The 14,811-nt window shown below is 34.8% G+C and overlaps 1 protein-coding gene across 2 annotated transcripts in view; it reads left to right on the top strand.

Moving 5' to 3' along the window:
- Positions 1–14,811, top strand: part of DYNC2H1 (dynein cytoplasmic 2 heavy chain 1) — a 381,735-nt gene that overhangs the window by 283,493 nt on the left and 83,431 nt on the right. The window contains exons 83-84 of one of the 2 annotated variants that reach the window (XM_082409862.1): positions 5,390–5,506; positions 8,684–8,893. The exons of the other annotated variant lie outside the window; for it this stretch is intronic. Of the exons in view, the coding sequence (XP_082265988.1) occupies positions 5,390–5,506; positions 8,684–8,893 (327 nt within the window). The remainder of the gene's footprint in view (positions 1–5,389; positions 5,507–8,683; positions 8,894–14,811) is intronic. 2 annotated transcript variants of the gene reach the window in all.

The raw sequence follows: 14,811 nt of genomic DNA, 5'->3' as shown, positions 1-14,811 counted from the left end.
TCTGTAAAGGTTTTCGTTTCTTCTTCGAATCTGAATGAGATCCCTGCTGGGTAGAATAATCTTGGTTGTAGGTTTTTCCCTTTCATCATTTGAAGTGTGTCCTGCCACTCTCTTCTGGCTTGCAGAGTTTCTGCTGAAAGATCAGCTGTTAACCTTATAGGGATTCCCTTGTATGTTATTTGTTGCTTTTCCCTTGCTGCTTTTAATATTTTTTCTTTGTATTTAATTTTTGATTGTTTGATTAACATGTGTCTTGACGTTTTTCTCCTTGGATTTATCCCGTATGGGACTGTCTGCTTCCTGGACTTGAGTATTTCCTTTCCCATATTTGGGAAGTTTTCAACTATAATCTCTTCAAATATTTTCTCAGTCCCTTTCTTTTTCTCTTCTTCTTCTGGGACCCCTATAATTGGAATGTTGTTGTGTTTAATGTTGTCCCAGAGGTCTCTGAGACTGTCCTCAATTCTTTTCATTCTTTTTTCTTTATTCTGCTCTGTGGTGGTTATTTCCACTATTTTATCTTCCAGGTCACTTATCCGTTCTTCTGCCTCTGTTATTCTGCTGTTGATTCCTTCTAGGGATTTTTTTATTTCATTTATTGTGTTGTTCATCACTGTTTGTTTGCTCTTTAGTTCTTCTAGGTCCTTGTTAAACGTTTCTTGTATTTTGTCCATTTTATTTCTAAGATTTTGGATCATCTTTACTATCATTCCTCTGAATTCTTTTTCAGGTAGACTGCCTATTTCCTCGTCATTTGTTTGTTCTGGTGGGTTTTTACCTTGCTCCTTCATCTGCTGTGTTATTTTGTGTCTTCTCATTTTGCTTAACTTACTGTGTTTGGGGTCTCCTTTTCACAGGCTGCAGGTTCCTAGTTCCCGTTGTTTTTGGTGTGTGCCCCTAGTGGGTAAGGTTGGTTCAGTGGGTTGTGTAGGCCTCCTGGTAGAGGGGGTTGTTGCCTGTGTTCTGGTGGATGAGGCTGGATTTTATCTTTCTGGTGGGCAGTACCATGTCCAGTGGTGTGTTTTGGGGTGTCTGTGACCTTATTATGATTTTAGGCAGCCTCTCTGCTAATGGGTGGGGTTGTTTTCCTGTCTTGCTGGTTGCTTGGCATAGGGTGTCCAGCACTATAGCTTGCTGGTTTTTGAGTGGAGCTGGGTCTTAGTGTTGAGATGGAGATCTCTGGTAGAGCTTTTGCTGTTTGATATTACATGGGGCCGGGAGGTCTATGGTGGACCAGTGTCCTTTACTCAGCTCTCCCACCTCAGAGGCACAGGCCTGACACCCAGCCAGAGCACCAAGACCCTGTCTGCCACACAGCTCAGAAGAAAAGGGAGAAAATAAAAAAAGAAAGAAAGAAAGAAAAAAGTGAAATAATATAAAGGTATTTAAATGCAAAATTAAAAATATTTATTATTAAAATTAAAAAAAATAAAAAGAAAAGAAGAGAGCAAGCAAGCCAAAAAACAAATCGACCAATGATAACAAGTGCTAAAAACTATACTAAAAAAACCCCCAAAAACAGACAGACAGAACCCTAGGACAAATGGTAAAAGCAAAGCTATACAGACAAAATCACACAAAGAAGCATACACATACACACTCACCAAAAGAGAAAAAGGATAAATATATATATATTAAAAAAAAAGTAAGAGAGCAGCGAAATCAATAAGCGAATCTACCAGTGATAATAAGCTCTGAATACTAAAGTAAGATAATCATAAAACCAGAAACTAATTAGATGCAGAAAGCAAACCCCAAGTCTACAGTTTCTCCCAAAGTCCACTGCCTCAGTTTTGGGATGGTTCCTTGTCTATTCAGGTATTACACAGATGCAGGGTACATCAAGTTGATTGTGGAGATTTAATCCACTGCTCCTGAGGCTGCTGGGAGAAATTTCCCTTTGTCTTCTTTGTTCACACAGCTCCTGGGGTTCAGCTTTGGATGTGGCCCTGCCTCTGCACGTGGGTCGCCTGAGGGTATCTGTTCCCAGCCCAGACAGGACGGGGTTAAAGGAGCAGCCGATTAGGGGGCTCTGGCTTGTTCACACTGTGGGGAGGGAGGGGTATGGAATGTGGGGTGAGCCTGCGGCAGCAGAGGCTGGCATAACCTTGCAACAGCCTGAGGCACGCCGTGTGTTCTCCTGGGGAAGTTGTCCCTGGATCAGGGGACCCTGGCAGTGGCAGGGTGCAATGGCTCCCTGGAGGGGAGGTGTGGATAGTGACCTGTGCTTGCACACAGGCTTCTTGGTGGCTGCAGCAGCAGCCTTAGCATTTCATGCCGTCTCTGGTGTCTGCGCTGATAGCCGTGGTTCGCGCCCGTCTCTGTAGCTCATTTAGGCGGTGCTCTGAATCCCCTCTCCTGGAACACCCCGAAACAATGGTCTGTTGCCTCTTAGGCAGGTCCAGACTTTTTCCCGGACTCCCTTCCGGCTTGCTGTGGTGCATTAGCCCCCTTCAGGCTGTGTTCACGCAGCCAACCCCAGTCCTCTCCCTGAGATCTGACCTCCAAAGCCCAAGCCTCAGCTCCCAGCCCCCACCCACCCTGGTGGGTGAGCAGACAAGCCTCTCAGGCTGGTGAGTGCTGGTCGGCACTGAACCTCTATGCAGGAATCTCTCTGCTTTGCCCTCTGCACCCCTGTTGCTGTGCTCTCCTCCGTGGCTCTGAAGCTTCCCCCCAGCCACCCGCCGTCTCCATCCGTGAAGGGTCTTCCTAGTGTGTGGAAACTTTTCCTCCTTCACAGCTCCCTCCCAGAGATGCAGGTTCTGTCCCTATTATTTTGTCTCTGTTTTTCCTTTTTACTTTTGCCCTACCCAGGTACGTGGGGAGTTTTTTTGCCTTCTGGGAAGTCTGAGGTCTTCTGCCAGCGTTCAGTAGGTGTTCTGTAGGAGTTGTTTCACATGTAGGTGTATTTTTGATGTATTTGTGCAGAGGAAGGTGATCTCCACTTCTTATTCCTCCTCCGTCTTATAGGTGTCCCCTCAAACATGTAATTTACTTAATTTCTTGAACAATCCAATTTCTCATCTGTAATTTGAGAATGAGCGTTCATTTTTAAAATCTATATTCTTTCTCATTCCTAGAAGGATTATACTGGATGTGACTTACAAAAATACAGATGATCTATTAGTATAAAAATCAATAGTTGAGGAAATCAAAGAGAAAATTAGGAAATGAAAAGAAAATAAAACTAGGGAAACAATTTATGCTAAAAGAAGACAAAACAAACAACAAAGCTCATGCTCTAAGGTTCTATAAAGTTGTTATTGTTAGATCAGAAATTCTTCTGTGTGCTTTATAACTTCCAAAAGAAAAGGAAAATACAATTGTGTATAAGATGTAGTGTGCTACAATAAAATCACACCAATTTTTCAGGAGAAGCATAGGTATTCCTGAAATGTCTCTCATTGTTCTTTGGAATGAGAACAGATGGAATAGGGGTGACAGCATCTTCTGCAGCTCCCCTCCAACCGCATAGATGCCGCAAAGCATGCCAGTTCAGTACGCTTAGAGCATGGAAGAAGTGATGTATGTTTTTCTTGGGAAATTTCATCCCCTTTGACACCATTTTAAAGGAGTATCATTGAAAAAAAGTACTTTTAATTGGTTTAAAACATGTATAATGGACAGACATTTTATCATCTGTGCTTTGTAAAAAGATGAGTATGTCAGATTTTGTAAAAAAAAAAGATCATCCACTGTTACAAGTTATAACCCTATCCTCATTATAAAATATTTTTATTATGCATTTGAACTCCCTTTTCATTACTCTCTGTTCATTAAAGTTTATAATATATTATGGTAGTGTTATTATGAAAAGCAAGCCTCACATGTTATTTTTCTGAGAAGAAAACAACTTTTTTGGGTTGTTAAACATTTTATTTTAAAAATAGTTTATAACATCATGTGTAAAAAAAATTTGAACCTTTTTTCCTTTAAATATCTCTTTGCATTCTTATTTGTTTTCTGTCATGTTTGACAAGTTTAAGGCACAAATAAGTGATAGCCAATGTTACCAGAGTCAAAATAGCACTTCTCATGACTACCAACTAGTGATGTTTTGTGGTCTAGCACAGCTGATAAATTAGGTGCTGTTGTAGGGTTCAGCTAGAGCAAATGAAAATAATTTATCAGAAAAACAAAGAAAATGAAACACTGAGTCACCAGTTTTTTCTAGATTAGAGAATCAATCAAAAGCTCTAGAAGTAACTTGAGTTTAACAGCAGGATTCTTTATGTTTAACAGTTAAGTAGTGCATTTATTTTGAAATATTTATGGCCCTTATTTTATTGTGAACTTTAATAATGTAAGAACCCCCAAAATATTAAATACAGCCCTGTCTCTTAAAAAGGAAAAACAATTTACATCTCTCAAAAAGTAAAACAGAAAAAAAGTAGTCGACACACTGCAAATGTTGATGTTTAAAATACTAGCTTAGGAAAACATATTGTCTGGATTTGGGGATTTATTTTGTTTATGTCAGATAAGCAATGATATAGCACAATTTTAATATTTAGTTGAAATATTTATGAAGAACCATCAGTACATACCTCATTGATTTTTATACACCTCTCCCAATATCTATAATACCATATATAGAATACTCAGTAATATTCTGGATCATTCTTAGCAAATGATTAAGAAGACTGATTGATATTATTGAAATTGAAGCCATTAAACACTATTTTAGAAAAGAAAATGTGAGTGAATTAATTTTGATGAGAATGATGATAGAGAAGCTGATAAAAATGTTACAAAAGTGAAAGACCTAAATAGGAAAGAAGGATTTACTTTGCCTGATTTTAATTAATTGATCTATACCTCTTTCATTTGAGTCTCATGTCTAGAAGAAACATTGAAATAACTTAAAATTGATATAGAACCTTAAAACTTAGATTTATTGTAATTTTTACCAGCCAATAATTACTTAAAATTGTTTTACTATTTTATGGTTTGCTATGCTATTTACTATCTTTCCACTCATTTCATCTTTTCAAAAAAACTATCTTTAATTTATCAGCATTTTGAAATTATGCAATTTAAATTATTCAAACTGAAAAATATTTTTGATTTCAGAAATGAGCAAATAGAGAGGTTATTAATAATGGATAATTAGAGCTTTCTGGCTAAAGAAGTAGCTTTTCAAATGAAGAGCCATTACAATATATAATTTGTATAATGGTTTCTTTCACCATTTAAGTTCTTTTGCCTTTTAACTGCTGAAATAAATCAGTAAAATATTAATCCAATTGAACAGGGAAAATGGGATTAAAACTTGTTTATAATACATATATTCAGTCTTTATAAGTAAATATGGCTATTTTTGTATCAATGCTTTCCCTCTGAATGAAGTTATGTTCATTTATTGCTACTTATTATTTTCTTCATTCAGGTTATTTCACAGTTGAGGATCTTGGGCAGATCAGTAACAGCTGGTAGCAAATTTGATAGAGAAATCTGGTCTAATGAACTTTCTCCTGTCCTCAATCTCTGGAAGAAATTAAACCAGGTTAGTAGTGGAATATTCTTCCTTTGTTTTCCCTTTTTTTTTCCCTATCCTTTTTTTCCAGTTTTATCCCCAAATTGTCCATGTTGGTAAATATGTTGGTAAATTTTTGCATGGATCTGCCCTTAATGTATACAGTATCCTGGAAAAAGATGGAGGAAATAAAAGTAATAGAAGTAGATCAGCCCAAGAAGCGGTGTTACCGTGTAATTTGTCTTATCCTGGTAATGTACTATGACATCCTCTTTGTCCGATACATATTTTACTCACTCCTTGTCTTCTCTCTCCTCTTTCTGTAAAGTCAGTGACTGCTGTTAAAGGTGAAATTTTTCAAAGGAATCCAAGTGCTAAGGAAAAGCAATTCATCAACTGGAGTTGACTTGTTTCTATATTGTAAAATAGTTATAGATTATAGATGGTTGCTTGCTCACTAGGCAAAACCATTGCAGTATTATGATTACTATTCTAATTGAATAAGGACTTACTTTCTGGAATTAAAAAAATATAATTTTACAACGCGAGGGCTTTCTCTAGTTGCGGCGAGTGGGAGCCACTCTTCATCGCGGTGCGCAGGCCTCTCACTATCGCGGCCTCTCTTGTTACGGAGCACAGTCTCCAGACGCGCAGGCTCAGTAGTTGTGGCCCACGGGCCCAGTTGCTCCGCGGCACGTGGGATCTTCCCAGACCAGGGCTCAAACCCATGTCCCCTGCATTGGCAGGCAGAGTCTCAACCACTGCGCCACCAGGGAAGCCCAAGATGAACTTTAAAATGTCAAAGATATCCTTCAAAAGTACATGATTCAATCAGTTGTATTTGTGAAGAAAGAAAAAGCTTTTCTTATAACCAATTGACTAAAGATATGACTGTCATTCCTCGATAGTTTCACTAAAAAGCGTACTATAATGATGAGTTATAATTTACTCATGGTGATTTTAGCTATTTGAATTGTAAATAATACTTAATTTAAGTTTTTTTGTTTTAAGGTTATGTAATACTCTAACATGTTACTACTGCTATAAATCTTCCCTATACTTCATCCTTTTAGAATGTATAAGATATCTACATTTATTTTTGAGTTAAAGTTATTTTACATTAATTTTTTATCAAAATTTTTTGAAGGCCTGTAGGAAATGGATTACATAATAATATATATTACAATATACTTTGATGTATTCTGCTATATTTTTCTCAGTCATTAATTTATCAAAGCTTATATCACAGTGTCTTACTATTCATTTTTTTCACAATTTTTTTTATCTTTCATTAATCAAACACTTTTTGAGACCCTACTATATGCTGTTTTCTCCTCTGTCCTTCTGTTCTTATTGCTGAACTTACATCATTTTACTTGATAGTTTCTAGACCAGCACTATGCAATAGAAATATAATGTGAAACACAAATGGGAGCCATATTTGTAATTTAAAATTTTCTAGCAGCCACATTTAAATAAGTATGAAGAAACAAGTGAAATTAATTTTAATAATATATTTTATTTAACCTGATACATTCAAAATATTAGCATTTCAACATGTGATCAATATAAAAAATTATTAATGTGGTATTTTACATCCTTTTTTCATATTAAGTCTTTGAAATTCAGCTGGTATTTTACACTAACTGCGCATCTCTAGACCATACTTCTTACTTGAACTCTATTTGAATTTTAAGTATTTTTGATAGTTACTCTCCTAAATCAGCCTTTATAACAGTTCGGTAAGTTTTCTGTTTTCTTACATTATAGAGAAGTGGAATCTTGCTTGAATGACCTAAGTTTGGGTGTTCTTCTTCTATAAAGTAATAGTGCAAACAGTGCAAATTTGTCTCATCAATTTAATAGGATGGATAAAAATCCATAAACTAAATTATTATTTGCTAATCTTTGCCAATCTTAGTATAAGATTGATAAAGATTTAGGTACCACATATTATTCACTTCCAGGAATGGTTTTTAATATAAGGAGTTATGGAAAATCTATAACCTAAATTTTATGTCAGTTTTATTATTTAATTGATTGAGGTTAAAGATGTGTTAAGTATTATTTATTGCATGCTCTGGTTCAGATAGTTCATTTCAATCTATGGGGTAATAATTCTAATTAATTTTCAAAATATTATACTCTTTTTCTCTTCTAGATTTAGTTTTGAGTTCACCACCATTTATTTATTTAAGTGGGTATATTTATGTACATTTTTATGTCTATCAAAAATGATTTCAGCAGCTTTAATATTTCAAATATAGCAGTAATAGAAATAAAATGCCTAAATTTGAACTCATAGTCTAAATCTATCCTCAGGAATGATCTCATGCCAATAAAATGTATTTCATGATTATTTATTTAATGGCAATAGCCATGTTAGATCACCATTTTATGATATTAAATTATCATGCCAGATACATGAAAAAGAGACAGTGCTCTCATGGAAGATACGAATGTGACAACCATTAGAACAAAGAGAGGGGATCCTTAACTAGGATTGTAAGCAGAATATATAGAGAAAATTAAGATAATGGAGAGCAGGTAAGAGTACAGGACTTCCCAGATTTATCTCTTGACAGTTCTTTGACACTTTTAGAATACTATTGAAGGTGATTTTTTTTCCTCCTAACCACATAAGCTGTTTAGAAACATCTGGGATTCCTTGAGTTTTTCTTAACAATTTGAGAAGCCCTAGAAGTTCCATGTATCAGAGCCTCTGTTAAAGTATAGACGTAGAAATAAATACTAAGATATAATATTCACTGGTACAAGATCTTTAGTGTGATTTTTCAAATATACATACAGGTAATTTTCAAATTGAATTAAATATCCATTCACATATTTTTCATAGCCATGATTCCTTCTGCTCTTCTTACAGCGGTAGAGTGGTAATTTAGCTGTGTTGCTCTCTTTGCATTGGCTTACAGTGTGCCGTTCTTACCATTTTCCACTTATATTGACTGCTCCTTCTCAGCATGGTTCCCCTTTCTCAGTTCCCACCCCCACACCACTTCAGTGTTGGTGAACTCCAGAATTCCCTTCCTATGTATTTACAGATTTAATAAATTTGGCCAGTCATAAAAGAGAGTATTTCAAAACAAGATAGACCAGCAAAAGGTTTTAATAACTTTTGAATGTTTTAATGTATCAGTGATTTGTGTTACTTTTCAGTTAATATGACATGGCGTATTATCTTTTTAGAATTCAAACCTGATTCATCAGAAAGTGTTGCCTCCTAATGATCGACAAGGATCTCCAATATTATCATTCATCGTTCTTGAACAATTTAATGCCATTCGCTTAGTACAAAGTGTTCATCAGTCTCTTGCCGCTCTCAGCAAAGTCATCAGAGGAGCCACCTTATTGAGTTCAGAAGTGCAGAAATTGGCAAGTGCTTTATTAAACCAAAAGGTGAGCCAATACTATATATATGTGGGTTTTTTTTCATTAATATAAGTGGCTCTTCCATCAGGTATACATTTGTCAGGAGTCTTACAGTTTACTGTAAACTGTAACTATAACAGAAAACCCAAGTTAAAGTAGCTTAACAGTTTAATGTAAACTGTAACTATAACAGAAAACCCAAGTTAAAGTAGCTTAAGCCATATAGGAATTAATTGGCTGTTGTAACTGAAGGATCCAAGGGTAGCTAGCATTAAGTCAGCTTAGCAGGAGCTTAAAATTGTCATTAGGATCTCAGCTTGTGTTATTTATCTACCTCTCTAGTCATATTGTGTGTGTGTGTGTATGTGTACATCCTCCATATTAATTTCACTTTTAGGTGGGTCCTCTACACGTGTTGGTATCCCATCAGTCCGAGTCTTATATCCTCTGAGTTCTAAGTCCAACAGAAAGAACACCTGTTTCCTGGCAACTCAAGCAAAAAATCTTGGGATTAGCTTTGATTCATACAGAATGGCTTGTGTTTTATGCCTAGTGCCATACTAGTTCTGTGGGCAGGGTATGCAAAGCTCTCATTGGCTAGGGCTTTAGCCAAATGCCTAACCCAGGAGCTGGGGATGGATTCAGCTCCATCTGTAACACATTTACTACAAGTAAGGGAAGGATGGTTACCGAGTAGAAAAATCATAAGCAGAGGAAAAGGAAATCAACACATCTCTTGCTGAGTAATTGGACCATTGTAAATAACATTTAAATCCATGTTATTTCAGATCTATTGGATAGAAACAAAAAATTTTGAGCATGTTATATAGATTCACTTTAGCTTTTTGGAAAAAATAAACTTTGTAGAACTTGGCATCTGGAAAAGATTTCACTAGAGCTCTATAGGAATTAAGAAAGAAAAGTGTTTTTGTTTTTGGTTTTTTTTTCCCTGCTGTTTACCCTCAATTTAGAGAAATCTCTGGTAGTCAACCTAAAAGTCTTCTCTGTTTGAAGATAAAAGGTAGGCTTCCTAGAACTTCCTATATCTTACTCCCTAACATAAAAAAGATTTCTATTTTAATTCAGGCTGCTATAACAAATTAACATAGAATGGATGGCTTAAACAACAAGTATTTATTTCTCACAATTCTGGAGGCTAGGAAGTCTAAAATCAAGATGCTATTAGATCTGGTGTATGGTGAGACCTGCTTCCTGTTTTGCTGATGGCTATCTTCTTGCTGTGTCCTCACATAGTAGAGAGGAATGAGAGAAAAAGCAAACTCTCTCCTGTCTCTTCTTATGAGGGCACTAATTCCATCATGAAGGCTCCACCCTTATGACCTAATTAATTCCCCAAAGCCTCATCTCCAAATATCATCACATCAGGGTTTAGGGTTTCAACATATGAATTCTGGGGGGACAGAAACTTTCAGTCCGTTGTAATGTTCTTTTTCACATATACAAAAAGACCTATTCCAACAAGCTTATGTTCCTTTTTCCTTTACCCTGGAAAAGAATCTCAGCTTTGCATTGTTTCTTTGTATATAGATTTTTATCTCTATTTATCAACTGTGATTATCAGAATACTGTAGTATTGTATTGTACTATAAACTATAACTAAGTTGTTTATAATTTGAAGTAGATATATTATCAGTCATGAAAGCTTCAGGACACAGTGAAGGAACCAGTGGGAAAGGGTTCTAAGAAGTTTAAAATTACATTAATTAACTCATTTAATCACCATATTAACACTACAAGAGGGTGCTGTGTTATCCCATTTTACTGTGAGGAACCTAAGGCAGAGGGACATTTTATAACTTAACCAGAGTCACACAATGAATAGTTTACAAAGTCAGGATTTGAATCTAGGCAGGTCTGATTGTCATCATAAATGTAAATGTTTTAAAATTATTTATGAAAAGATAAATACTCATGAGAGTGTATTTCTTTAAAATCCAACTACATGCTGTATAAGGGCAAAACGTATGGTATAGACCAATTATAGTTGCATTAAGTGTAAGAGTAGAATAACGATGATGTAAGAACATGACTTGTGTAGAAGAGAGCAGGAAGTCCAGTGGGACTGGTATACAAAGAACTGTAGTAAAATTAAGGTTACATCAGATTTTGAAGTCTTTAAAGCCAAAGAGAAGAGCTTGGATTAAATGCTATAGGCAATAAGAATATTTTCATGTAGATTTAATGTAATAAAATAGCTAGGAATGTGGCTTCCAGAATAGGTCTGCCTCTTTCATTCTATTCTACCACTTAGTAGCTGTGTGACCTTGGGTAGGTCACTTAAACCTCTCTATACGTTACCTTTCCCATTTGTCAAATGAGAGTCATAAAGGGACCTACATCATGGGATTGTTATGAAAGTTAAATTATATCATGAGTAAAGTGCTTGACACATAGGAAGTACCCTCTAAATGTTAGTTGTTTTTGTCACTGTTACTTTAAGAGAATTTCATTGTGTGAAAAACAGCTTTTGGAGCATTCATCTGATAAAATTGTGCAAAATTAGTTTATAGAAGTAGGGATACCATGTACGTTACTATTTATTCATCTCAGTTAGAGGTGGTTAAGGCATAGAATAGGGTAGTTCAAGAGGGTTCTATGTAATATTAATGAAAAATATGGAAGGTAATGGCAAACATGGTTTCTTGTTTTGCTTCTGCTGTTAACCATCTGGGTAATCTTTGGCATAAACACTTGAAAAAATGAATAACTTAAATTATTTTTTATGATTGTAATATAATGTGGCTTACAATAGATCTTATTAACAGATAACAAAGAACTAAATGGGTTTTATTACATGAAACATTTTCCTTGAATAAGACCAAAGAATGGTATTTTAGAAAAGGGTCATAGATTTTTAATTCTTTATAACATTTCTTCCTTTCCCCTTGGCCCATTAAGATCTGCTAAGTATTTCCCATTTGGTATAGCAAAAGGAACCGATGACTTATTTCTTAAAAATATGTTTATGTAAGATATATGCAATCTCATTGTTAATTTACTAAATTAAGTATTCTACATTACACTTTGATTTAAGAAATATAGCCTCTGAAATATCACTGTTTTTGAAATATTTGTATAATTTACATGAAAGTGAATTTGTTAAAATTCTTTCAAAGGATAAAAAATGTGTTTTACAAAGGATATTTAAATTCAATCACAGATAGTGGCTTTGGAAATATTTCGGGGTGTTTGGTGAAACTCAAATGAGACTCGGCTGACTTTCACTAGGATAAGATCAGTAAAATAGTCTTGACATTTACTTTCTAATGAGCTTTACCAAAAATTTGAATCTAGTACTATCCCATTTATTTCAGGATAAAAGTTTAATGTTTTATTACATTTGAATGTGACAAGTTTTGAATTATGTGATATGATTTAATGTAATTTAGGAAATAGTTCAGTACTTGACATTTTCTTTACTGTATCTGAAATGATTGGACTAAGAATTTTCCTAAAGAGAATTATGACTTTTATTTCCTTGACACTTTTCTGGTGATCTACTGAAACTTTTTTTGTAAAAAGTTACAATACTTATAATTTGTTTGTTAAGGACAATGATATTGTAGAATATTGTTATTTTTCTTTTACATATTAGAACAAAGGCTTTAAACCATGATTTAAAAGATATGCAAAAATTGAAAAGATAGAACACTAAATTACCTCATCTTTCTTGCTGAATAATCACTAAGGGTATTACCACTTTGTAGAAATTAATAGATTGTGTTGCTTTTTAAAAAAATTATTTTAATAGTACCGCTTTAAAGCCAATGTAAGTATTTCCTATATATTTCAGTTTATCCTAATGTACTGGGTAGTAACACTAAATGGCTTTTTAATTTTTTAAATCAGGGAGTTGCTCAACAATACAGCACAATTGCTAATGGATCCTGACTCTTTAAAATAAGTTTCCAAACAACTGGTGTTTAACCTTTTTCAGATCACTGACAGTTTTGAAAATTGAAGGAAAAAGATGCACTCTCTTAAAATATATATACACACACACATAAAGTTTTATTATGTAACTTCAGGATATCTAAGAGTTAAAATCTCCTCTGCTAGACAGGTTTTTCCTTTCACTCCTTTCTCTGCCATGGTCTTCTTTATAGCAGTGTCTCTCAAAGCATGGTCTCAAAACCAATAGCATCAGTGTCACCTGAGAACTTCCTAAAATTATGAATTCTCAGGCCCCACCTCAGACTGTTTGATCATAAATTCTAAGTGTGTTGCCCTGCAATCTGTTTTTTATCCATCCCTTGAGGTGGGTCTGATGCATGCTAAGGTTTGAGAAACGCTGTTCTGTAGTCAGAAGTCTCATAAAAATGTCAGTAGCACCTGCTTCCTCATCTTGTGCCATCCCCACTCCACTTCGTAACCATCTGTGCCACCTCCGTCATTGATTTTCCAGTCTTTGGGAGAAAAGAAAAGATAAAATGGTTCTTATAAAATGGTTGGAGACCCCATCTTTTCTTAAAGGCCCCCCCTTTTAAAATTTACCTACCTTCATACAAATAAGTTCTTAGAAAAGTCATACCCAAAGTGTTTTACCAAATGATAATTATTAATGTTGAATAATTAGCATTTTTCCATTAGAATAAAGTAGTAGCTTATGTTTTATATAGCATTTTACCAGTTATAGTGCACTTGTGTAGCCCTCATCTAATTTTCTACTCTCATCATCTTCCTTTTACTTAGATTAGAAAACTGAAGCTGAAAGGAGTTGGTATTCTGGTAAAGTGTCAAAGCCCATACTGCAGTCCTGATGTTGTGTTTCCTAGATCAGTATTCTTTGCACTTCATCTCTCATTGAATATTTTGTTAATTTGATCATGAAGCTGAATGGTAGTCTTTGTAACAAGAGGCAGATATCAGCTTTATGAAGACTGAACTCCACATACTCATCTCCACAGGCCTACTAAATACTAGGATGGAATTCCCCCACCTCCTCATCTCTAGCTTTACTTACAATCAAAATTTGATTATGTATACTTATAAATGGAAATCAGTTTTTATTGATCTATGTAAGAACAAAGGGACCTGCAAATACCCAGAGTCTCTAGTATCTTGGAATTCTGCTTCAGTATCCCTAACTTATAACCATCATTTGCCATGATAAGAGAATATATTTAGATGAACTTAGATGAAATGTACAAATTCCTTGAAAGATACAAACTACCAAAGCTCATTCAAGAAGAAATAGGTAACCCATAGCCTATATCTATTAAGGAAGTTGAATTTGTTATTAAAAACCTTCCCACAAAGAAAGCTCCTAGAATTTGCTGGTGAAATCTAACAAATATTTAAGGAAGAAATAATACCAAATCTGTAAACTATTTCAGAAAATAGAAGAGGCAGGAATAATTCCCTGCTTTTTCTGTGAGACCAGCATCGCCTGATAATAAAACCTAACAAATACATCATAATAAAAGAAATCTGCAGACTAATTTCCTTCATGAATATAATAGACACTAAAATTCTTACCAATATATTAACAAATTGAATCCAAAAAAGTATAAAAGTGGATAACCAAGTGGGGTTTATCTTAAGAATACAAGTTTGAGTTAATAACAAATCGACGTTATTTACCATTTTAATAACTAATTTTAAAAATCGTGATTATCTTTATAGAGACAGAAAAAGCATTTGACAAAATTTAGCATCCAGTCATGACAAAACCTTTCACTAAATTGGAATTTGAGGTCAACCTTCTTAACCAGATAAAGGTCACCTATGAAAAACCTATAGCTAACATAAAAGACTGAATGTTTTTCCCCTAAGATTGGTAATAAAACATTGAGGTCTCACCACTTCTTTTCAGCATTATACTGAAGGTCCTAGCTAGTGCAACAAGTTAAGAAAAAGAAATAAAAGCCATACAAACTGGAAAGGAAGAAGGAAACCTGTCTTTTTTGTAGAGGATATGATGA

Source organism: Balaenoptera physalus, assembly GCF_965194825.1.
Source record: "Balaenoptera physalus genome assembly, chromosome: 10".
NCBI classification, from domain to species: Eukaryota; Metazoa; Chordata; class Mammalia; order Artiodactyla; family Balaenopteridae; genus Balaenoptera; species Balaenoptera physalus.
Note: the sequence above shows the minus strand (reverse complement) of the source record. Positions and strands in the feature narration are given on the sequence as shown.